General features: G+C 36.9%; 1 protein-coding gene across 2 annotated transcripts in view; it reads right to left on the reverse strand.

The window, feature by feature from the left end:
• Positions 1-4576: 4576 nt before the first annotated feature.
• Positions 4577-26641, reverse strand: part of MED23 (mediator complex subunit 23) — a 38231-nt gene continuing 16166 nt past the window's right edge. For both annotated transcript variants that reach the window (XM_005154739.3, XM_005154740.3), the window contains 19 exons: positions 26322-26522; positions 24657-24800; positions 23078-23223; positions 22262-22507; positions 21925-22067; positions 21210-21384; positions 19317-19480; positions 18112-18236; positions 17411-17616; positions 16272-16452; positions 15419-15589; positions 13923-14139; positions 12893-13129; positions 11603-11768; positions 10502-10574; positions 9238-9452; positions 8305-8425; positions 6344-6475; positions 4577-5633 (listed from right to left, as the gene is read on the reverse strand). In XM_005154739.3, coding sequence (XP_005154796.1) covers positions 5460-5633; positions 6344-6475; positions 8305-8425; positions 9238-9452; positions 10502-10574; positions 11603-11768; positions 12893-13129; positions 13923-14139; positions 15419-15589; positions 16272-16452; positions 17411-17616; positions 18112-18236; positions 19317-19480; positions 21210-21384; positions 21925-22067; positions 22262-22507; positions 23078-23223; positions 24657-24800; positions 26322-26522 — 3237 coding nt within the window. In that variant the 3' untranslated portion in view covers positions 4577-5459. The remainder of the gene's footprint in view (positions 5634-6343; positions 6476-8304; positions 8426-9237; positions 9453-10501; positions 10575-11602; positions 11769-12892; positions 13130-13922; positions 14140-15418; positions 15590-16271; positions 16453-17410; positions 17617-18111; positions 18237-19316; positions 19481-21209; positions 21385-21924; positions 22068-22261; positions 22508-23077; positions 23224-24656; positions 24801-26321; positions 26523-26641) is intronic.

Genomic DNA, 26641 nt, shown 5'->3' on the forward strand with positions numbered 1-26641 from the left:
AAGCAGAGCATCATAGTTCTCCATCTGAGATCATAGGTAGGAAAAGACTGCAAGGGCAAGGGCCCTGCTTCCAGCTGCTCTAAGCATTTGCACTCAGTGCCTCCAAAATAGGCATTTCTCTGGGAAAAAAACCTGATTCTCCAGATGACCTCTCATAAGGAGAGTGGGCACAAAGGCACCAAAGAGGTGACATGGCTGCTGTGTGACCTGCACTTCAAAGTGTGGGCACACCCAGGCCTAGAGACCAATTATGGGCATGGGCTCAGTCCTTTGCATTGCATTCAGCAACAACAGTCTGTGCTATGGTTTAGTTAGATGAACGCTGCACCCCAAATCTTTCTTTCTAACCTCTCAGAGCTTCCCCCATCATTGATCTACTTCTAAAGCTACTCACTAGTCCAAATATACCCATTCAACACTAATGACTTCATTTCATGCTGACAGTCCTATGCTAGCAGGTTCACTACAAGTTGCATCAGTTACCTGCACCATTGAGGCTAGGAGATGCTAATGATGCCAAACTTTCCCCAGGCCTGGGTGCCTGCTCAGCCTCTCCCATCCCACAAGAGAAAAGCGATTTTTATTTTCACAGTTCTACAGTTAGGTAGGAGGGGAGTCAGTGGGGGCAGGAAAGAACAGAATAGGTGAGAAAGGAGAAGTGGAAACCAGTACTGCTGCTGAACTCTTCTTATCATGTATTTTAACATGGCCTTTGCTCTGGGAGCAATGCTGATTCAGAAGTGGTAGAGGGGATATGTTCTCCGCCTTCCCCCTTTTTATCCATAGTCAGAGCACTGCTATAGATAAAAAGAAGTGACATGCCAGCTGAAGGCAGATGCCTCCACTCCTTTAACTATACCCTCTACCCTTTTAAAGAAAGCAAGTATAAAAAGAAGGGATTTGCTCCAGTGAGGGCCCTTAAAAGCTGGTTTGGCTGGGGCTTGACAATACAAAAAGAAGCAACAGAAAAGATACTGATGTGATAAGCTACAGCCAGATTGCCTTTCTGCTAAGTTATGTCTTAGCAGTAACAGCATCAACGAAGGATGGAGACTACGGGGATTTTAAGAGAATTCAACTTCACAACCCTTCCGAGAACATTAACACTTTCCATTCCCATCTGTTTATCTCATCCTCACCTCTTGAGGCCCTTCTCCATTTGCCATATACCTCCATAAAGTAATCCAAATATATCATACACGCACCCTGATTTTGCAGCACTTGCAGGAAAATTGATATGCTAACAAGAAAACACAAGCTGTTATTTTTTTCTCAACAGTACTATTATTATATTTCTGCACACCTTCATTTATAGGTTGTAAGTTCAGCGCAAGAGACTGGCTCATTAAGGAACTTGTTTTGTGCTCTTTACTTTGACAGTAGTTAATAAATAATGGCATGCCTGAGTTATAGCTGAAATGGGAATCAACACTGAATTTCTAAACTCCAGTGCAATGACACAGATAATGCCATGCTGTCATTTCACACTGAACATGCTAATTGTATTTTATGCAGCTTTCAGTATAACTTTGCTAAATTTAAATGTACCTGCCATTTCAAGAGCAGCATTGGGAAAATGTGCTTCATAAAAAAGGAAATAAGGAAATGCCATGGCAGATATACTCATCATGTTAGCCTGGAACAGGCCCCTTCAAGTCCTGTATCTCACAACAAGTGTTACACAGGATTGTCAGACTGTTCTCTCTCTGCTCGTTTTTCACTCTTGGTAGACATCAGTTATCCATTTATAATGATGTGAATCATAAAACTCACTGACACTTGTACATTCTTTTGCTTGTTTTGTTTTATTCAACATGTTCTAGAGATCACTAGGTGTTGCATCTTACCAGCACTAGATTGGATGGTATCCATACCATCCAGCACCTAGCTTGACCAGCCAATCTCCCTTGACTCAATGAGCAGTAAATAGAAAGTGGCAGGAACCTTCCCTGAGGCCAGTTCAGAGCAAGAACCAAACTGCAGAGGCTCGCAGTCATCTCTTGAGGGTACCGTAAGTTACATATTGTGTGATCGTTTTATTCAACTGTTCATTCACTACTGCAAGATTATTTAAGCAGTAGGCATGGTGGGAGTACATTCATTCTGTGCAGTCACAGGAATGTGAATTCAACAGTCAAAGCAGCCATTTAAAATGATACTATCCTCATTTTGTACACCTTCAGAAAAGACTGCATGACTTCAGGTATAGTCTACCTAGCCACAAGTATTCATTTATGTCCTAAAATAGTCTCAGCGCTAAAAATCAAAGTGAAATACACTGTTCTGATCTATTGCTTATTTTTTGTTGTGATAAAGTACAAAAATCTCTCATCAGCTCTGGTAACTGTGGCATGCATCAAGTGACTGGCTGCTCTTTAAAAAAAAAGAAAAAAAGTAAAAATCTGTGATAATTTTGAAATATTAAAAATCTTGCCATTTGTTTGGAAGATTTTGTAAATCCCATAGTTCTAGGGAGTCCTCCAGCAAACTTGTTTATGAGGAAGAGAATTAGCAAAGCCTATTTTAAACATCAAGTATCAAGCATATCGGTGTAAGGTGCTAAATCTTGCATCAAAATGTTGGTAGGTCCAAGGAAGCTCTAAGTGTTCAAAACGTTGCATTATACATGTGATCTGCTGAAGAGCAGATTAAATCTTTTGAAGAACTCTCCCTCTGCTGGTTAAAGAGGGAATTAATTTTTTTTTCTAGAAATCTGTTGGCTCTCCCAGCCGTGTAATAATAGACTGTTCAAGTCTTACTAAATACATATTCTCTATAGAAGTCAGAGGAGGTGGAAAAAGCCTCGTACTATTGTGAGCTCCACATGCTGCCTACCTGTAATCTGGAATACAAAAAACCCAATCAAACCCAAAAGCCAAAGCCAAAACCTCAGGTATCAGTCTCTTCTCAGTACTCAGAACTGGTGTGAGTTCCAGCAGACCACTAAACACAGTATTTTGGATTTTAAAAAACAGCCATATCACAGCCATTAATAGTTACAAACGTACAGCTGAAATTACCCTGGCATTTTCTCTTGCTGTGATAGTACTTTAGAAAGTGAATTTGGTTAGCTGAGTTTTAAAAGTGCAAGTTATTTCATTCAAAGCATCATTAAAAATTGATTTTTAGATCAATACTGCTGAAGAGACAAGTGCAGATTTTAGATGAAGAGATACCATATTCCAACTAGTGAGAGCTTAACACCTTCAGAAACCTGGTGAGTTTTGCAGGGCATAAGAGTGCATTCAAAGGACAGAATCTTCCCTTTGCATTTTGTAATACATAAACCACATAAATCACTAATGCTACTAGGTAAGTAAGGGCTCAGGGTCCTGATTTGTAACAATGTTTGTGGGATATATAGCTTTAAGTTCTAAGTCAAAAGTTCTAATACAGTCCCGTATTGATGAAATTGCAAGTTTTTCAATGATTTGCTCATGCCAGCCCAGCTGTGGCAAATCACCTCCACATGTGCAAGGCCAACGTATTGCAATCAACCTCTTAACATAACTGCACATCTGGTAGACACAAATCTGAGTGAGGAAGCTGTTTCTGTATACCACTGCTGCCTGCCACAGCACTGAAGAATTTAATTTTTCAGATGTACAAGTAAAAAAAAAAAACCCAAACCAAAACTAGAAACACCCAAAGCTTTAAAGATTTCCAACAGCTCTCATGATTTGTTTCTCAAGACAGTTATGCAACTTCCTCAACACAATCTCTGAAACCCCAGTGACTGAAAACAGGTGCTACTTTAAATACTAAAAGGGACACTTTGGGTCCCACATCAAGCTAAACTACCACTACACCAAAACTACTTTAGTATGAAATAAGACAATTCAGAATGATGCCCGTGATGTTATTAGCATCAGCTCAGAACACGTAATGCAGGATAGCCATGAAACATGCTGTTTCTACTGACTATTCCCTTTCTTTATCCCAAAAACTGTTTAGAAAGAGAAGTCTTAACAGTTTCATTGCTGACAGAATTTTGCAAACTTATCACCAGAATTTTGCTTCTCAGGTCTGCCGCAGAAAGCCTATGGGAATGCCTGTACAGAATGGTCCTCTGGACTTTTGGAGACCAACTATGTTCATCTTATTATCAAAAATCAAGCCCGATGGTATTAAGTCACGTGACCCTGGAATGGAATACAAGACCTTTTAAACCAAACACACAGTATATATGTCAGACAGTCTGTTTTCTATCAGACTGCAAATTCATTGAAGAGGACTCACAGTTCCCTGTTACTCAGATTACACTTGGCAGAATTTAGGATCCAAGTACAACACAAATGACAGCAGTTTTCAGCAATCCAGGTTTGCTGTCCTTCAAAAACAGACCAAAAAACCTTCCATCCATTGAATCAAGAAGTCCTTTTCATACCTGTTACATTTTTAAACAGATATAAATCAGACCTGACCTTACTAATCTGGGCCCTACTTGTAACAGGTTAAAACTGTCACTATTGTAAGACGACAGACTTGGGATGTGGAGATATACTTGCTATGGTCAATCCTTTATGTAAAAGTAATGGGTGCACAAAATAAATAAGCTTAACAATACTGAATACAGTCTTTTTAAAGTGTTTTTTTTTAATTAAAAAAAAATCGTCAAACATAATGAGTATTTACAAAGTACTGAGCCTTTCAATTCTGTTATCAAAATCTAAAATATAATAAAATTTATGTGATTGACTTAATAAAAATTACACCATCTCCAAACCAGGAAAGATAAAATATAAACCAGCACAGCTTGAACTGAATATGCAGAGTTCTAGTAGATTCATTAGACAGCCTTTAGGTAGTAATCTAACAATCTAGTAACTGATGCTAGGTCAAATCCATTGCTCACCTGTTGAATGTAAACTGTACATACAAGATCTACAAATATTTTCAAAGGCTCACTCTTAGTCTTTGGAAAGATGTTATAATTAGCTCAATGCAACTGGTGCAATCTGTCTGTCTAGGAATGTTTCTGTATCAGAACTTCAACTGCCTGCCCAAAAGAAATATAACTCTCCTGCAACAGTAACAGAAATTTTTAGTAAGGCAGAACCCAAATTCAAAAAGCCATTTTCTACCAGGCCACACTGAGTGTTCTTTTGTATCATAGACAGACAGAAAGTAAAAATCCAGAGTACTCAAACGGGAATAGGGAGCAGAATATTGTAAACTCTTCAGAAATCCATGCATTTGCTTGCAGAGAACCTTCCCTCAGTGCTCTCAGAAAAAGACAAAATACACCTCATCTAGCATCTGATATCAACATCTAGCATCTGATATCAACAGCTATGACAACTGGCATGCACAGAGTAAAGACAGCTTCATTATGCAAAAGAAAATGAAGCAGAAGTCTGCATGTGTACACAGCATACCAGATTGCAGATCAGATAATGTTTCACCTTGATCAGTAACAGAAAGAAGCCTTCATCTCAAGGTCAGAACAATGCTCCATTTCACTGTGTTACTGGCAAAGAAACATTTACAGGCACTTGGCTAGGCTGCTGTGCGGGTGAACCACTATTGAGTGGTTGCTGTGGAACAGCAGCTGATTCCATTTTGCTGATGTGTGTTATGAAGCGTAACCGAAGTTTCAAAGCTGGTCTTAAATTACAAATTATTTTCTCAACCTGTTAACAAAACACCAAAAAAAAAAAGAAAAAAGGACACACATTGAGTAAAACAGGAGTATTTTGACATAATATCACTACTTTACACAAACGTCACATCAGCACAATGAGAAAAGGAAAAAGATATAGTAAATAGTGGTATTTATGTTAATATTTTATTTATAACCTTTTTTGTTAACTAACCTTAAAAATCTTTCCCTGGTGTAACAGTTGGAACCAAAGATTTGCGAAACAATTCACACAGCTGACACTTATAAAAGTGCATACTCTTATAAATTAAAATCGTGTGAATGATTTTTCACTGAACATGGGTGCATTCTTGCTTTTGTCACATGTTAAGTTATATGAATGAATCATAAATTAGGTAAGAACTTGAAAGATATATAGATTGGTATGAGGAAAAGGTATGCCACATGCAGTAGCTTTACTTCTAGGGACTGCTTTAATAATACTTCTTAAAGGACCGTCAAACTGTAGCTTAAATCTCAGGCTCAGAAATCTACCTTGAAATCTGAGATACTCAGTCCAGTGCATCTAAAGCTTTCTTTTAAATGTGCAGAAGTTCAGCAACTTCCTAATTTGTATATAGAGACTAGTCAACTGTTAAGCATTTTGTTGTAATGCTATCTATGAACATAATTCATAAAAAGATTAAATTTCTATATGGGAAGAAAAGATAATGAAAGTATCAATAGCTACTGCTCACTTACTTGGTCTTTCACACTGTCACCTGTAAACATATACTTCATATGATACAAGAAGTCGCATATAGGATCCATGTAGTTCAGGTGGGAGCTGTACCGATCTGCATTCAGGAGCATTTCATAAAATGCCACTCCAATCTGTTTCCACAGACATAAAAAGTACTCCAAATGAATACAGGTTTTAAAATGCTTTAGAGTAGTAATACACCTAAACAGTGTAATAAAAATATGTACTGCTTTTTAAGTATCTGTGACTCCTAACCATTTACTTTCTTACAAGGACAAATGGGCAAGTCTAACTCAACCCACTGTGCTTAACTAAATGATCTAATTTTCCCAATTTAACTTCCAGCGAGTGCAGTGATGGTATTTTGGTACATGGTGCATAACTAGTGCTTAAACATCACTGACTGCAATATGGTTTGAGTAAGTGCCAGAAAATTTGCAAAAGTCTCAATAAACAATCAGGAAAAGTTTAGCACAAGATCTGAGTCTTCTAGAGACAAAGACATTAGAATTTACAGCATTCCGCTTATACCTAGTCTCTGGCAAGGTTTTCAGCATACAGTGCATTTTAATGGTTCAAGCATTCTCTACAAAGAGTTTAAATATGGCAGTCTGAAATTTGTGACTTAAATGAACATGTACAAAGTTCATGATAATTGCTGTCTACTCCAAGGACAGCAACTCCTCACAATTTCCTCACACTGAAATCAACTCCTCACAAAGAAAAAGGAGATGGGAATGTTAAGAAGTATGGAAAGACATTGGCTTTTTAGTTTTCCTTGTATTTTTGCTCAATTCAGAGACTGCAGGCACAGAAAAGATTTCCTTCCCGAGGAAAGAAGAAACCGGCCAAAGCAATACTTGCTAGCAATTTATAGTATTATACAGTAATCTACAAAATTATACTAATCCATGTATGAACGGTACTTTCTATTGCTCTCCAGTACTTTTCTTTAAGCAGTGCTTTATGAAACAACTTTTTAGAGTTACGTTTATTGTAGCTTCAAGACAGAAAGGGCAAAACAAAACAAAAGAGAAAAAAGACATTTGTAAAGAACTGTACACGTATTTTTTGTTTCATACTTCCAAAGTATACTGGAAAAGAACCAGAAAAAGCTGTAAGTCAGGAGTAAAACTGAAGGAAATATGTAAACTAGTACACAGAACCATTGGCATGTGATTATTTATCTACCTGATAGTTTCTTACAGTATCCTGTGTTCATGATATATCCAAAAACATGGGAACAAAAGTTAGATCTTCTCCCACTGGGTATACATCCCTGCACCTTTGATTTCTTCAAAAATCAATGCTTGCAAACTAAGTATTTTAGAATGAACTGGGGGTGGTGAGCAGAGAATTGCAGCACAGAAACTAATGGGAGTCAAGATGCACACTTGACTTACAGGCTTTGCATATATTTAATGACAGCACAGGTATTTAAAGACCGGATTCCCAAGTTAAGTTCTTCTTTCTAGAAGGATCTTCGCTCCCTGCTGTTTTTCAGCTTATCTACCTACTGGCTGGCTCCAGTTCTTTTCTCCTCCCTTACTCTTATCCACACTGATGGGAATGCTCCTCCAACTTCAGAATTCAGCTTTTGTGTACTTCCCTCCCCTGCCTATAAGCTCTTAAAACAGGCAGTAAGTTTGATGCATATTTTGCATGCAGTTTAGGGGCCAAAGAAAGCATGTGCTGCTCCCTATTTTGGGGCTGTATTTCTTTTTTGGGTTTAGAAAAAGTGCTAGGTGTTTTATCCTGAACCAAGGTGACAAGATTTCACAGTTAACTGGGTAGCTGAGTACCACCTCAGCAATTCAGATCCTTGAAAGTACTATTTACTCTGTAGAGAATTTAATTCTGAATGTTTATGAAAAATCTCCTGTCAGATACTTCTGTGTAATATAACTGCAAAGCTAAAATAACATATACTTTATAAAGGAGACCAAGAGCTACACTTTACCTCTATCATGCATCGTGTCCTCTCCTGCTGGAACCGTTGTAGAAAAGGACCAACAAGATGGTAAACGTAGAGTAACTGGAACTCTGTTTTCACTATTGGTATCAATACATCTGTGAGGAACCTGCAGTATTTCAAGACATTTCGTACTTCAAGTGGATTTTGCTTTTTAATTCTTTCCCCTATCCCAGATTCTAGCCAGAAAGGATGGGCCCCACAGATTTAGGCCTTTATTACAGAAAACACAAAGGAACTCTGAAAATGTTAAATTTCCAAATACTAGTTATTTCAGTGAAGCTATAGAACATTTACGGGCATTATTACTGGACTACAACAGCCAACAACTCAACAGAATGCTACACACAGTCAAAAAGCTGTCCTCTGATGTTTTAATGCTAGCCTTAAATCAAAGATCACGATTGAGGAAAATACCTCATACCACCTTAACTTTGTTCAGTATTTTAAGACTTTGTAAGTGAAGTGCATTAGTTCTCTCATTATTGTGGCCCTGGGAAAAGTCTAATCAACTTTTTATTCAAGTAGTTATTTTTTACTTGCTTTAATGATTATGGGGATCACTATCACATCCTTCAGTCAGCAAAGCATCTCAATTTGTGGTAAAGGGTATTTGCTAGAATTAAGGATAGATTTAGTGATTACAGTTGATATTTTAAGAATATGCTACAGTCAAAGGTTTAATAAAAGTTATATTAATGAAAGCTAATAAAGATAAAAAAGGCTCACCAAAGATACTCTAAATGAAAGCCCCAAAGCTTACAGGTAACAAAGAGTGCTGGAAAAAACCCTGTGATCTATCTGGTGAGTTTTAAAGCTCCCCTGTACATATTTGCTGATGTAAGTGCTGGAGGTACAGCTCTGTTACCTACAATATGCTTGGAATTTAAAAGACAAATCATTAAATATCATTACACTTACTTAGGAATGAGAGAAAGCTGTCCAATGCTAGAATGATGCCAGACAGCATGTGCCAAAGCCAAAGTGTAGCTACAACTCATCTCAGAATATGACTGGTGACATGCTGTGAAGTCAAACAGCTGGAATGGGTAACCAACCCATTCTGTCTCTGACGTCAAGCTGGGACTGTTGATAACGCTCACAATGCGATCATGAAGAACAATCCAGTATGGCTCCTGGAAAAAAACAAAAGGTCAAACTGCTTCCGAGAAGAACACTATTTGAGACAATGCCTCCTCAACATTTTCTGCTGCTAGTGCATTTCTAAAATGGTTTTGACCACACAGTAGTTTATAACCCTGTCTGACAAACACAGAAATTAAGAAGCACGATACTGCATCCATGTTAAGGGATGCGGTATACTTGAAGTTATGACATTATCAAGACACATTTCATTCATTTAATTATTTAGGTAGCTAATATAAAGGTCTAAAAAAGAAGCAGCACTGAGGCAAAAAAGCCCTAATGGAAGGAAGGAGAAATTTCTGAGGCTTCTAACTGACAGGACAAAACAGACTGAAAATCCAAAGATGGAAAAAAAAAAATAAAAAAGGTACAAAAGTTAAAGAATGTAGATGAAGATGCAAAGAGAGGGAACAGGAATAATAATAATCATAAAAATAATAAGGATTAAATCCATGATGGCTTTCTTCTAAGAAGAGGAACCATACTGTTGGGGAAGAAAAGCCACAAGGAAAGGAAAACTGTTGCAGATACAAGCAACAGATAAGCAATACCAAAATTATTCAGGGAGTCCTGGTCAGGTACAAGAAACATTATATTTAGAAGATCAAAGTTTCTACTGATACACAAACCCTGATACTGCACACATTTGCTCTTGCAGTTTTAGGCATGTCTCATTTACATGGTTTAAGGACATGCAAGTACAAGGATTAACATCAAATTAGCATAAGAAGCCTTACAGATCTTATTTCATAGCTCCAGTTCTCAATTCTACACACACAGTATTTAAACATGTTTTCAAATAGGAGTGATCTACCACTTTTCAACCTAGCCTCAAAACTTAATGGAAATTCAGAAATCCCTGTCAATTTTTCCATGCTGGAGGAGCAGATGTTTCTCAAACACACAAGCAGCCTTCTGAATAGCGTTCTGCAGAATCTACATGCTGGCTCGAAGTCCTTAGAACATACTATAGAAAGATAATAAACCTTACATGGAAGCAGAGGGGTTTTTTATTTTAAAATACAACATACTGACTCACGGGTAAGGCTGTGATGATTAATCCAATCGCATTCATCCAAGCCGTGATATTCTCTCTTGGCACCAGGGGCTGACTGAAGAAACAAAGAAAACTAAACCTCTGAATTTCACAATTGCAATTTGTGCTTCTAGTGCGCCTAAAGACAAACTGTACTCATGCAAAGAACATTTCTCAAGTTGAGAGAGCTATAAAAATATCTACAAGTATTTAGAAGAGCAAACAAACAGTATAAATGTTACTGTGATGTTGCTGGCAAAACTTTGTCCCGGCATAATTTTGTGTTAGCAGCATGTTTTCCTCAAAGGCTCTTATCACACTGTTCTTCATACTGAATAGGCATCAGAGTTTAAGGTGAGCTTGTCCCTTTATTGACTCCAAAGTAGAGCTAACAATAATATATTACTAAGCTGAATAGGCTGAAATCAAACTACTTCAGTTTGTCACTGATCAAAGATGGCATCTGAATCCCTGTGATAATACCAGGTTCTTCCTTTCACTTCAGGTATTTTTACAGTGGCTGAGCAAGAAACAGAGCTGTGGGTCAAACTTAATACATCATGACAAAAGGTTAGCCTTGGCACACCACTCTGTTTCAAGTACCTCTGATTTTACACTAGTATCAGGAGGAGTCAGAGTCCTGCTAATGCTCCCTGCTCATTTCTTTGCATTCAAAGATGCTATGATATTAACTGATGAAATCTCCTCCCAGCACAGCTGAAAGAATAACAGACTTTTTCGAGCCTCTCTCCACTAAACCCACTGCGTTCTTTGGCTGTGCAAGGTCTTCCCTCTGTCCTTTAAAGGGTATCACACAGTCCACTGCAGCACAGAAATCTAACACTTAAATTTTCTGTTTCATCCCCATAGCCACCTTCTCAAAACCATCAAAGTATCACAGAATGTTTTGTGTTAGAGACCTTAAAGATTCTAACAGCAACCCATGCCACAGGCATGGACACCTTTATATATAAATCTTTAAGTATTTATACTTAATTAAAAACTCATAAAAAATAAGAAAATGAGTATCACAGACTACCTTAACAATGTATCTCTCACTATGTGTTGCATATTGCAGAAAACAGTTTCAGAAAGCCAACATACCTCTTCAGCACAACATTCAGTAATTCATTGCCCACATCTTTCCCTGGAACAGTCAGAGCCATGAGCTCAACACAGGTAACATGGAGAGCATGGGCAGCTGGGTTAGGAAACTCATTGAATCTCCAGTCACAATTTGGAAATGGACCCGGTGATTTGCCTGCCATAGGTGACAATGATTAAGGAAAAAAAAGGTGCTCCAATACAGTATACTGTATTGTATAGTATATATATATTGTATAGTAGTATACTGCCTCATACTAAACTGAACCGAAAGGTAAGTCACCAAGCATTTCATAAACACAGGACATATGGACAAAAGTATGAATATGAGGCAATGATACTCCACTTTCCCAACCAAGACTTAACTCATTTGAGCTATACACAGAAAAGATCTTTGAACATACTGTTAACATTTGCATAAAAGCAGGGGTTTATACGATTTTAGTTTTCTTTAGAGCAAACTAATAAACCGATTATAAGTTACACATAAAAGCAAGCTCACAAAGAGGAGTGAAGGAAGACACATAACATGCAGAAAACTGGTCAACTCCAGTAAAGCTGACACAGAAAGAAGATAATGTCCAGAGAGATTACACTGGTACTAATCTCTAGAACACAGATTCATTAGCTATGTCCACAGAAATCCAAATCAGCAGTAGTCTTAACTATAAAAACTAATAAAAGGCAACAATTAAGAACATGGAGGTTTGTGTTAAAAATATAACTTCTATTTTTACTTCCTAAAAAAGAGATTCTCAGCTGTTGCTAACATCACATACACTGATCTTCAACTAGACACAGTTACATACCATCTTACATGTGGCTTTGCTTACAATATTTTATTCTTAGTAATAATGATAATGGCATTAAGGAAAAAAAATAGCCTCATTTTCTACATTTTTTGTTAAATGTAGAAATGCTCATTTCTACATTTGTGTACTCATGCTTTGTATCAAGCTGATTTTATGTGGCAACTAGAATTCAATTTACAACACATAAACATCAGTATTTGTATTTATAAGTGATGCATTAAACAGTGAAACATTTATAGAGCTGCACTGTTCTTTGTTTTCACGATACCTTTCAAGATGTTTTACAGCACAGTTCCTGAGTAGAATAATTCTTAAACAAGTACACTGCAGTAATCTAATATGAATTTTTACTGATATAAGTAGCTAAATAATGATTCCAAGCTTTTTTTTTAAGAAAGAAATTAAACTTCATATTTTGATGAAAAGAAGCTATAAGACATTGGTGCAGCTTATTTAATGTAAACTTTAAGAAGGATATTGTCCACTAGTCTTCCAATGAGCTTGCAATAATAAGTGTCATCAGGAATCCATGGATTTTCTTCTCGGGCATTCATAGCACATTTGAGATAAGTATCACTTAGACACCAGCCTAGTGGTCGATTATCTTTGAGAGAGCCAATAATGGCATGAACGAGTTTTCTTTTGAGGTTTGTGCGCTCTCTGAGATGCATCTCATAATAGTGAAGAGTGTTGTACAGGTAAGTCACCGGACGGTCTACCAAGAAGAAAAGGAAAACAACAAAGATCAGAAATAACTTGTAGCATCGCTATTATCTTTATGGGGCAAACATAAAATTAAAATCAAGAGCTCTACAAGAGTATGTTGTATGTATTTTAAAAAAGCATATATGGAATTGATTCACATTCTTTACTTCACTATACAACAGTATTTTTCCTTATTTTTACATACACTTCAATGTGTGTGCAGAAAGGTAGAAGGTGAGCAAAGAAAGTCAGTACTACTGTTTGTTTCTTAATTATAAAACTAATATATTTGTAACTAAACTGTCCCAATTATATCTTTGTATAAAGAGTATTAATATATATCTAGAAGAATTTAGGTATAAAGTCACGGTAAAAAGAATACAGTAAATTGTCTGGGCATAATATAGCAATGACATCTACACAAAAAACGTATCATAAAGGTGCTGTTATAAAAGTGTTAAAAAAATCAGCTATTTGAATCTTTAGTAAGGACAGATGAAGGAACTGCTTTTTAGTTGTTTCAGTCTTGGTAACAAAGTTTGTTAGAACACCGGTTCAAGTACTTACAACCAGAAGGTAATGAAAAAGAAAGCTGTAGAGGAAGCATGAATTAGCAAGAGCTACCTGAATAAAAGTTCACTGTTATTAGGCTGAAATCTGCTAAATAGGGATTTTACTTCTCTGTGGAAATGGGGCTTACAGGATAGGAAAGGCTTCAAACGCTGACATAGTAGATGAAAATTACGAATGGAGAACAGAATGATGGCAACAGGAATAAAAGTCTATATTCACAGATAACTTACCATGGAATTTGTATAAACCTCCCAGATGATCCAGTAAAGTTTCTAGTGATTTGGACACTGGAAGCAATTCCAGAAATCTATGGATTACAATGTCAAACACTGGCAGAAAGCGCAGGCATACATTTCCAAAATAAATTGGTAGGTACTGGGGCTGGATCTGAACTGGGGGATTGACTTGCTCTGCCAAGCCTTCAAAATACAGCTTTTCAGGATATTTCTGGAGGGAAAGAAATCCAACAAAATCAAAAGCCCTTTCCTTAAAACCAATGTGTTAAGTATCCAGCATCTACATTGCTTTAAAAAGACAATTCATAGCCTTCATTATCTTGTATGACTGCAGTGGGATGATTTCACTGTAAAGCTTAAGAAGAAAGTTCAAGAAAATTCAACTCTAAGTGAAATTATTTAGTTATTAGACTAGTAGGTAACAACTTCTTCAGAAAGAAAAAAGCAAGCCAACAAAACAAAACAAAGTTTCACCACCACTTAAAGCAGGCATAAGACAACATTAAGCACCCCAAGGCAAAGCTGAAAGCAGCCAGCACTTACGTGTCCCTTACCAAGTATTGTAAGAGAAACCCTAAGGGAAAAATTAGCACTGCTGAAAGCTTCTGTATCATATACTAAATCAGAACACTAGAAATAGTAACTCCCAGGGAAAGAATTAAGAGTGCACTCAAATACCAGATAAGCACAGCTGAAGGCTGTGCTTATAGTGTTTTATTTGTGTCTGAAATTTCTATGTGTCAGATGGGGTCTATAACTGTGCAGCCATGTCAGAGCACTTCCCAGGCTAAGACAATTTGCTTTCCTGCTACCTTTACACTTTTAGGCACTGTTAAGACACTGCACGGCTAAAAAAGAGGGCTAATACAGACCAAATAGCTTCTGGATCAGAATTAGAATGCATGTGTTTAGCTACACAATTTTGCTTGTATCTTCATAATCTCACTGTTGACTTATCTTTTGATAGAACGCTGCACTGGTTCGTCCTTTTCTAGTTAGCAGAAACCACTACGTTACAGCAGCCTTTAAATCCCAGCAATACTCTTCCCTAACGTAATACGTAACAGGATATCATGTTCTTGACACACAGGAGATGGCAGCTTCAACAGTTAGGAGAAAATGTAGGTTTAGCTATTGGTATACTCATAAAACACCAGAAAGAATACCTTTTCTGTGATGCACAGACTGTTCTAAATGAGTATCAGTAAAACCAAGACTTGAAAACTGGATTTAGATGAGCAAGAATGAACCTCCAACCAACTCTTCAGCTGTTTCTATCTTTGAATATCACTGCACAATAATTTTAACATCCTTACATAATCATAGTGATTTTTTTTGCATATATTTTTTATCCTAGCCCAGATAAATTACAACCGACTAACTCTAAAACTTGACAGAGCTGTCCTGTCATTCACAGAACAAAAGACTCTCTGGATGATCTGAACTCCACAAGAAGTTTTATAACAACAGAATTTTATTAGCTTTGATACCTTGTGATAACTCATATGCTTAGTATGCCAGTCATTCTGCATCCAGTGCTCTGGAGAATTCTCCTTCACAAAATCACTCACTCTGTTTCTGAAATCATTAGGCTTCAGTAAGAGTAACTGAATTATGAAGTAACAGACTTGAGCTTCATTTCCTTCATGACTACGCATAGCCTTAAAAAAAATGGATTAGAAAACAAAGGATTACAGTTGATATTGCTGTTTTATAACCCCTAAACACTGGCTAGCAAATGTGGCTACACATCAGGTACATCTGCACACAAATTCACACTGAACATATGGAGTTTCAACTCTTATTTTTCAATTGAAGACACAGAACAGGGGCAGTTTCAATCATCTCTTGTGAAAAGTACCCATTACATTTTTTGTTACATAAGCAGTCAGTCTTACAAACTCCCCAATGATAGCACATTCTCCCAGAACTCTATCTCTCTTTTAGCTGTCGATACTCTTACTGAAAGTAATCAATTAATGAAGTTAAAATTGCTTCAAATTTCTGGCCGCTCTGTTTGGACTCCAATTTGAAAACCAAACTAAAATTCAAATGAGCTTTAAGTTAAAATCACATTTAAAAATATAAGAATAATTATTGAAGGAAATTTTCATTCTTGCTAGATGTGTTCTGCCTTATTTTGTAAGATAGCCTGGAAAGGACAGAGAAAGCTGTTTCTCTCTTACTTTTCTGACCAAACAGGCTGAATTCTACGCAAAGAAAGCATACTCTAATGGGTACAAGATTTTCCATTTGCTTCTGAATCATGTAACTTTCCTACAAAAGTGACTCAAAGCAGACTGTGTGAAGAACTGTCATTTTACCTTCTAAGACAATACTTACCAAACACAGTATCAACCTATCCAGTGTTACAATGTTGTATTTCCACACCATGTCATTGAGAATCTCAATACATTTATTGAGCTGCTGGCCCCCTGCAGAGGTAGAGAATTCATACACCAAAAAATCTGCAAATGTCCGGACATGTGCCACCAGAGCTCTGGCCCCAATTCTATCCAATACTCTAGCAAGGCAGAAAGGAAGAAAAGAAAAAAAAGGCAGCAAGTAATTGTTAGTGGTTTTAATATTTTAACTGTCTATTTTATAACAGTTAGTGGGGTTTAATACAAATGTCTTTAAAAAAAAGACAAAACCCTCTCTTTATTAAATGAAGAACATCCCAAAGCAAAAAAAAACCCAACTTTATAGCAACGGAATTCCAAAGTATAAATACTAATCAGAAAAAAATGCTTCAAGTTCACCAGTTCTTATGTATAGTGTTCTGCCCAGAACTCACACTTTAGTTATACATTTTTAGTTACACACCTCTTAGGACAATTCTCTGCAACCCCTTTAATTTTCTGCAGTATGCATTTCAATATAACCATAACATTAGAATACTGGTGTTTCATCATCACACAGAAGAGTAACACATGAGATTAAAATATTAATTGTTGCAACAGACCTAATAATGACTGGAAACAAAGAACCCATTTTTCACAGCTACGGCTGATGATGCTACTGATGAGAACAAGTAAAAAAAGAAATTGTAGTACTACTACTTATGTAGAAAATTTTCACCTTAATCCAACATTTATTTTTTGAAAATATATTTGTCCTTTACTCATGTTTAAAGGTTAAGTAGATAAATGTTTTACATTTTCTGGTTGCTATTTGAGATTGCCTGAAATACTGCCTTTACAAGCAAACTGCTTAATTCAAACACCTCACATCCTTGTCTCTTACCAGGCAGAATATGCATTGCAGCCTACTGTGTGGTGTAACCAGTCTTTAAGAGTGCACAATTATTATGATATGCTTGCTAAAACCTAGCTCCACGCCTTTTTTCCATGATCTGCATGCTCTGAATTAATAAAAAAAGCACAAATCACACCATTAACCCTGTTAATGCACAAGACCTATATCCTCAGAACTGAGAACACTGCTATAAAACTTTGAAATAGTGTATCTTTTAAGCTCACCTGTAGCCAATTTGATTAATGTGATCAGTATCTAACAACATCTTCCACAGGAGACAAAGGAAAAGTGGGGGTGAACCCTGCACAGAAAAGTGTGTTATTATGTCATTCTCCTTCGTCATAGACTTCCATTTTCGGTATTCTTCTTCCACATTCTTCTTCAAGTTAAAACGGCTTTCCTGAGGTACATTATTCTGTTTGAAGAACACCTGAAATAAAATAGGCTTTGCTGTGACTGAGAGTCTACAATAAAAGAAGTTGAACAAACTTTTACCTGACTTAGCACTTTATGAGTTCCTATTTCCTTGTGCAATATAAACCTACCAGGTAAGGCAGTGCTTCACCATGACACCACAGCTACTGTTTTGTCACTAACAAAGCTACATGATAAGCTGGCCACAAGAAAAAACGCTTTTCCAACTTCTCTTTTTATTCATTTTTTTAAATTTTTTTTTAAAATGTATCTGATTTACCTTCCACTGGAAATACCACTTTGCCAGACTCAGCCTTACAATAATCCAGCAGAAGCTACGGCATTTCTGAAGAAATAGCAATGTTACAATCATGCTGCATTCTTTAGACTTGAGATTAATGTAGTCTGGACAGGGGAAGAATCACATCAACCAGCAAAAGGCAAAGCATCTTGTTGACAGAGTAAATTCTATGCAATTTTAACTACAAAATCATCAGTTTGAAACTATTACCTGCAGAGGAGCTGGAAAACAGCTTAGTGTATGTGATGCCCAGTTGTGTGGAGTAAAACTCATTATAGTCTGCAGTATGTCCTTGCACCAAGTTCCCTGAATGGAATCGGAGCCTGTGAAAAAGTCTAGAAAATGGATTGATATTAGAATTTCACACACACAAAAAAAATTCTTACTGGTATTCCTTTTTTAGTCACATGCATCAATTCTTTTGTTTCCTTTTCGGTATTCTTTTGGTTTTCTGAATCTTATTTACTCTATAGAACAAGCTGGACATTATATATTATATAAACAACAACAAAATTATTTTTAGGGTTTGAACTACATATAATACAATCATGATTTTCAGATTTTATATTTAATTTCCTGTAATGACAGTACAAGCTTTTGCTGATTAACTGATTAGACTTAAAAAAATCCTGAGGAAAATAATTATGATGAAACTGCCAGATGCCACTTTATGTTGCTTTAAAAACGCCACTCAGCTTTCCCAATGAGGCTGTAGAAATAAAACACAAGCCTCATCCCCCCAAACCAAGTGTTAACATTAAAGGCTGAGGAAACGTTAAAAACAAAATTAAACAAAAACCCTAATAAAAAGAAGCCCTTTCCCTTTCAAACCACCTTTTTGTGAAATCACCCTGTTTAACTCACCAGCAAGTTTCCAGACAAGAACCATAAAAAATGAGAAATATCCCTCTCAAGGCTAACAAAAGCCTGACCCATGTCATTGTAGTACACTGTTAAAACATTAAAAGGCACAATAAAAGCTTCCCCCCTTTCCATTCCCCAGGAAAGCAAATCCAAAACGCACACTGCTTTTTCTTAGAGGCAAGCTGTAAAGGGTGTGGATTCTACATAAGCAACAAACTTGCTGTGAATATTCCATAGTCATTTTTATTTTTAATTACATGTACCAGTAAGCAATCCAAACTTTTAAATTTAAAATCATGACACTGACAGTAAGAGAAATTCATCACACCATTTCTGTATAAAAATTAAGTTTTAAATGATGTTTCATTTCACTACTGCTTTAATAATAGCTTTTTGCCTGAAAACAATTAGTTGGAAATTAATGATACTTTTTTCAAAACCAGAATTGTCTGAGATATGATTTATGACTGGGTCATTTCCATGATACTCTGTTAAATGGTACTTTAAAGAAATGGCTTGACTTAAGATGTTATTTCCACTACTGCCATTACCTGTCACATGTGTTGCCCTTGCTAGAGTTAAGATCAAAGCCCTGTTGAGCTCTTCTGATTCTGCTGAAAGAACTGTTTTGGGATCACTGAGGAATCGTGTAAACTGTGGCTGGACTTCTGAGCTGCCCAAAGCTGTGATTAGCCTTAGTGCAGTACTCTCAACACTGAAAGAAGGAAACAGTCCAGTTAGCAAACAATGCTTACATTGTCAAGATTCCAAAAATACCTATTTTACCCTCTATTTTCTGCTTCAAATAATACAAAAACATTTGTTTTAAAACTTATGTTATTAACCTATCAGAAGTTTGGGTTTTCCACTGTTTAATAAATCTATTAGCAACTATTTAAGTACTTTATTTTCAAATCTCTCAAAAGTTGATTTAGTGAAAATCCCAAGCGCACAGCCCCTGCAAAAGATTCTCAAGTCTCGCCAATTTAGAGCATTCCCTCCTTTGTTATGTTTTAGCATCTTCATCTAAACAATAACATATATGTATGCAAAAACAGAATAAAAAAGCATGAATAATGCACAGGAAGTGTCAAAGCTAACTATCACTTTGAAGCAGACAGCACTAAACTGTCCTTATTAAAGAAATAATTGAAAGCACTTTATTTTCCAGTGCTCTAGTTGGAAGCGCTTTTCACACCAGGTAGCTTTAAGTAATTTAAAAGTCTTTTATAACATTGTGCCAAAGCCATAGGTTAGTTTACTCCAATCTAGTTGCATGCTGTGCTTATCAAAAGTGACTGGTTAATATCCATATTTCACAGACTAAGATGACAAAACAAGATTTAGGTGAATAAAAAGAGCAAGACCTTGAGTTTAAGGAGAAACTAGTCTTCACTTATCACAGAATGGCTCAGGAAGGGACTTTGAAGATCACTTAGTTGCAAACACCTGGCATGGGCAGGGACACATTTCACTAGACCAGGTTGCTTAAAGCCATGTCCAACATGACCTTGAAAACTGTTCTCTTTACTCTTGATAAAGGATAAGTAACAGAGCAATTTGAATCTGGGCTAAGAAATTAGTGTGCAATTAGATTTCCTTGATATCAACTGATAATAATTAGGTTGTTTTGTGCCTCTCAAACACCCCCACAAAGAAGTATTCTACTCTAAGTGTGAACAGACACTTTTCCTCAACTCTTCTAGAACAAACCCAGCTTCTACATATAAACCAAACCTCACACCCTTTAACTTTGTTAACAGTAAGTTAAACTCAAACCTTTTCCCTAGAATTATCTGTATACCAACTCTACAGCTTCTTTAACCAGCTTCTTCACCTTTCTTGCATCCAAATTAGCCACCGTTTTATGCATGGTTTACATCGATGTAAGACACAAACCATACAATGGAAGTGATGCTTTCTTCTCTACTCAAGTTCATATACAACCACCATAACTTTGCACCAACAACTTTACAGCTGCAGGCTCAATCAGATAATTTCTCTGATCTGACTGAAAATTAACTTCACAAAAGAATTAAGTGGAACCAACTTAACTCTTGTAAAGAAATTAAACATCCTCTGGAGGAGTAAGCAAGCACAGCCCCACTGGCAGACAAGCCAAGGACTGTGACTAAAAGTAGTGGGCTTTGCCCTTTATCTCTAGTTTTCCAACAGATGTTGACATGACACTTCTGGTGCACATTCATGTGACCTGTGACACTGCTGCCATGTCTGTGCAAGAGACTGTCTCATGCAACTCTGTGGAGTACTATCACTAACATCCACCTGTATTTCTGAAACATGACCTGCTGGGATACCACAATTTAGCCACAGAAGTAAGATCAGCAAGTACTTCTGTCCCTTTTAAACATAGTTCTCACACAGCTTTCCACATATGATGGAGAAATCTGAGATTACGATTAAATATGGTAGCCATCACTCACCACAGATGAAGCTGGTTCTGATTAGTCTGTGGCACAGCAGCCAAGGAGTGAAGATGGCTGAGCAGCTGCACTCTGTAATGAGGCTGGATGTGATGCATCCGATAGCTAAACATTTCTAGTAGAGTGTGCAGAATTCCCCATGCGTGAGATCTGAACACTGTTGGCAGAAGCTGACCTTATGAAAAAGAGTTTGTAAAATAAGTTTTTCAAGTGATTATACTTTAAAATACAATTCCAGAGTACACTATGGAAAGAGGTTGTATTAGGCTGCAAGTCAGGTATTTGATTTGAAAATGGTATTACCTATAAGGAGTGAGGGTGCAAGCACTGTCTGAAGATGCTGTAAATGTGTAGAGCTTTTGAATAAACATATGCAGCAGACATGCAAATAATTTTAACAAGAGCAATGAAGTATCATTTGTGCCCAATTAAGTAACTTTGCTTACGCTTTTCCCCTAAGCATATTTTTGCACAGCGCAGCGTAACTAGTGAGGTCCTGACCATACAAGTGATGGCATAATGGGAGAGCAGCACATCCATCTGAAATTTACTGCAGCACTAGCATAAGTACTACAGTTTCTCTTATATTAAAATAATTTATACATGTATTCAACATGCTGCACTGTTATTTTCATTTTTACTATGTTCTCTAGTTGCCATTAAAAGAAAAAGCTACTGAACAAAACAAAGAGGGAAGAAAAAAAGGTTTTCTTACTGATAAAGCCTTTGATGCCCAAGGATTCTATTTCCATATAAACCAGCAGGCGACTATAGGTTTCCACAAGAGCAGGAGCCAAGGCCACACTAGATTTTGCATGAGCCAACTTAATTACCCTTGTAGCTATGCTATGAATCAGACTGAGGAAAGAGAAAGTATTTTTCAGTCAAAAACAAGATCTTGAAAGTTAAGAAATTTACTAAATAAATAAACAGATCTATACTTATCATGTCCAAACACAGGAAAGCTTTCCTGATAATAATGAGTTAAACATAGATTTACAAGAGAAAAAAATTAAAAACTCCACAAACAAAACCTAGCTGCATTACTGTACCTCATTTTGGCATGAACTGTGAGTGAGTCCAAGAGGTTCATTGGCAATGGGGTAATAGACCCCGATGCCATGCAATTAGTCCCTGGAAGAGGTATCCTCATGTTGCCATTTCCATAAATTGTTTCTACTAGCACTCCCATTGGCAAAGTGAAACACTCTGAATTAGTTGAATAAGCATTGCACAACAAGGCAATCTTGTAGTCATTCATCTGTAAGTTCTTATTTCTTAAACTCTGTTGCAAAAACCTGTGAGCCAAAGATATTAAACACTGAGTAGAAAGTAACAAGCAGAACACCACACATTCATTCCAAGAGTACAGCCACAAGGACCTCAACCAAAAACCCATTGTGAAACAGTAGAAACCCCAAAATAATTATTAATTGCACCACGTCAAAATGACTACACCTTACGCCAGTTTCACTGTACGCAATTTTCTTGTATCAGAGAAACAACTCAGGAGAAAAATACACTTTAAAAATCACTTTTTCAGCCAAAATATAACATACTGCTTACTCAGTTTCCAAACTACAGCATAATAAACCCTGTCAATTTGCTTTCAAATTCTCCATTGGTAAAAAAGATTCATTAATTGGAGGTGCAATATATCATTTCCATTAGTTGTACAATAAAGAGTATTTCCCTTTTCATGAAATATTTTGACTTCAAGCTCTTGCTTTTTGAATAACTGAGCTCATTCCTTTGATAACCCTTATACAGCACCCCATCACACAATACATTCTGAATACAGACTTAAAGCTTCCTATTCCATTATGTCTAAAGACAAATCACAACATAACAAACCCCTCAAAACTCACTCATGGTGAAGTTTAAGAGAATGAGGAATGGGAATCTGTAACTTGGAGTTGTCACTATGGGCCTTCCGGTTCAGATGTATCCAAATACAGGTCATTGCAAAAGCATGAGTTGACTGGGGTTTGTTAATATCAGGTACAGGAATATACTAAAGAAAAAACACATGAATGTGACATATTGCACTTATTAATGAACAGAAAAACAACTGAGACAGCCAGCATTCACAAGGTCAAGTTTTGCTTTTTCTGATTTGCAATACCATAGGCAACATTTTTAGAGAACAGATTCTACCCTCATCTGTGTTTTAAATATCAAGAGTGGAAAAGACCTGAACCTCAAATAAACAAATAACCTAAGACCTCAGCAAATAGAAGCTCATGCTTTGAGTATATAAATTCAAAACACATATAGTTATGATGCATATACTTTTACTCCCAGCCTCATACATTATTCAGAAATCAATTATGGCTCAGTGGTTCATCAGCATTTTCTGAAAAATCTAATTTGTCTAGCATCATCATTGCACTTAAAGGTTAATATTCTTCCTAGGAAAAGGAACAGATACACCCCAGAATTCAAAAAGTTTTGGCTACAGACTCAGGTCAGACTGGGATCAGAAAAGGCAGTCTGGCTCTCTCCTTTGCCAACATCCTCATTTCTTTTCCTTTGGTACAGTTTCCACCACACAAGCACAAGTGAGACAACAGCAACACATAATAAAGGGGATTAGCAAGGAAGATCCTTTGAAGAGCAACAGCTGTAGATAACATTTAAACTGCTTGTGAAATTGAATACTCAGAAATGCCCTACTCTGACAAATATGTTAAACAAGTGTAACTCAGAGCATATCACTACGTCTAAAGTAAATAGTACTGTCGCTCTTCCCATATTTTGCGCTGACAAAACCAGTTGTGAGGTCATGAAACAAACTGCACTGAAGAATTTCTGTGGGTCAAACCTAATTTGACGGGGGGGGGGGGGGGGTGGAATTGTTACATACCAGTATGGTACACCACACATCTGTGTTGACATATCTACTGACCCCAAAAAGAAGTTACTATGATAAGAGCAAGTAACCAGGACTTAATGCTGACAGTGCTGTCATGATAGAAGCTTAAGAATTTTCCAAAACTCCCCCTCAGGAAGCTTATTTCTAAAGGAATGCACGAACATGCAAAGCATAACTAGGATTTTATGGAATAAATTTAATGTGTCTTGTTCAGTTCCTTGTTGAAAGCACCTCTCAGTGTATTATTCTGTTACGGCACAGATAGAACAGTCAAATTCCACACTATTCCTTAACAGTATCCTCAGTGCTTTAGCAAACTCCTCAGAACCTTAGTCAAACCAAAGTCAAAGAAGAGAGGAGTTAACAGTCTTTTTCACCCCTAAAAACACTGCACAAATGTGGCTACCGGAAAAACACAGCTAGGAAAACCTCAAAATTTTAATTTAATTATGAAACATCTCTCTCCAACTACACAGCACACTGCTGTATCAGTGACTCAAGACCGATATTGACATAGGAAGGCTTCAAGTTGAATTAAGACCAAAACTTTCCATTTCAGAGAGAAGACTTACTTCTTTCTCAGGATACAGAAGATCAAAAAGCTTCATAACGGGGAGGAAGTCAGCCAATGCATTCTTCTGGATGCTGCCAGAGATGAACTGGAGTAGCACCCACATCAAATGGTCTCTTCCTTTAATGAGGCCACGGCCTGCCAACTGTCAAACACAGTAACAAATACTGCACGTAGAAGAAAAATCACTGCAAAGATTCCTATAAAAGGGCAGACTAAAACAATCCAGCAGAGATTACTTGGAATTCTATGGCAGGATTTAAGCCAAAATATATGCCATGTTTTCAGAAAGATGGCAAACAGGTAGTAGTAGTTGCAATACAGTAGTAGCCACTGTTGTAGTAGCTGTAATACAGAAACACACTCTGGGAGAGCTGTAACAATTAACGGTAAGATTTAAAAAATTATTTAGCTCTCAAGGATCACCATTTTGGAAAAAACAACAACTCATAAATGTTGGATTTAAGTTGTCACCTTGTAGCCCTGTAGCCAAGGACAGCATTGCCTCTGCTAGCAGCAGGCCACAAGTTTTATAGTAACTTTATCTACAAAGAAAGTCTCTGAACCAGAACAACCTGGGCTTGCTTCATATGGATCCATTTGCATTTATTTTTTTGTAATTCAACTTCTCCATCTGTTAACAGCAACTCTCTAATGACCAGTACTATAAACTTAACCTCTACTCTCATCTAGCTTGCTTTAATTTTAGATTAGATTTGTGCAGCTATGTTACTTAGCATCCATTGTTTCAATGGTTCATTAAGAGTAATTAAAGAAATGCAAGTAAAATTAATTTCAGGGATACCAAAGAAAATAGAGACTAGATTCCATCACAAGTAAAACATAACATACACAGTAAATTTTGATGTAACATGGAACTGGGAGCAAATGAAGATGGAGCAATGTGTTGTGCATGTTAGAAGCTATCTAAATTGCCACAAACTAATCACTTGCACAGTGAGGAGAAAAAACACCTCTTTCCTACCATCGACATGGTACTTTCTCTCAGCAAAGTGCTCAGGTTGTTGCTGGCTTACTGTAATTCCTACTCTCCTTTCTTATAAAGGACTGTCAAAACTACCTCCCTTAGAATTCAGAGAGGCACTGAGACTGCAGAAAAGTGTAAATACTAGACAGTGTATCAGTCTTACCAGAATTACTATTAGGAAGTAATAATAACTTTTCGCTGTGATTGCCAATATCACTGTAATTGGAAAAATGATCTTTGATTAGATAGCTCTGATTAGACTGATTAGACAAATTACAAGTTCTTGCATCCACTTATGCGGCATGTTCCTTTAGCTCACAAACTGAACTGGGAGTTCACTCTATTTGAAGCTTGGTTGTAAATTGGATACAACAACACAGTATTTTTATCTCACCAATTATGCCAGCTTATGTCCTTGTTCTAGTTACTAGCATATTTTGAATCCAAAAATAGTGCAACATCCTGTAACTGAATATACTAGGAACAGACACAGCTCACAGGGAATTTCACTTGTGAATCTGACAGAGGGCAATGATCAAAAATTTAATTCTTACTTATCAGGAACTTCTTGCAGGGGTTAGGAGTTTTGTTGGTCTGGGTTTTTTTCCCCCCTCAAAAAAAACCTTGTTTTGTTTTTAAAATCTCTCTTACCATGTGGGAGCGATACAAACAATTTACCTTTTGATGGAGTGACAGGACCATATGAGGAAAACTTGCAAACTGAAAGAGCACAAAGAAAATGAGCTGGCTGGAGAGATGCTGCCACAGAAGCTGACTGGTTCCACCATCATCAAACTTCTCTTCAGTCTCAGATCGTTCCATGGCATACACCACAAGATCCACCAGCTGGTCCTCCAGCACAGGGCAGCGCTGCTTGTGCTGTAAGGCAGAGATCAGATACAGTATTCCAAAAGTCTTGACATTAACTTCAGAACTTGTATAGTTGCAGTTATAGTACAGTATTTTGACAGAAGGCTGGGAAGCATGAAATGAAGTCT

This window comes from Melopsittacus undulatus, chromosome 3 (assembly GCF_012275295.1).
Source record: "Melopsittacus undulatus isolate bMelUnd1 chromosome 3, bMelUnd1.mat.Z, whole genome shotgun sequence".
Lineage (NCBI taxonomy): Eukaryota > Metazoa > Chordata > Aves > Psittaciformes > Psittaculidae > Melopsittacus > Melopsittacus undulatus.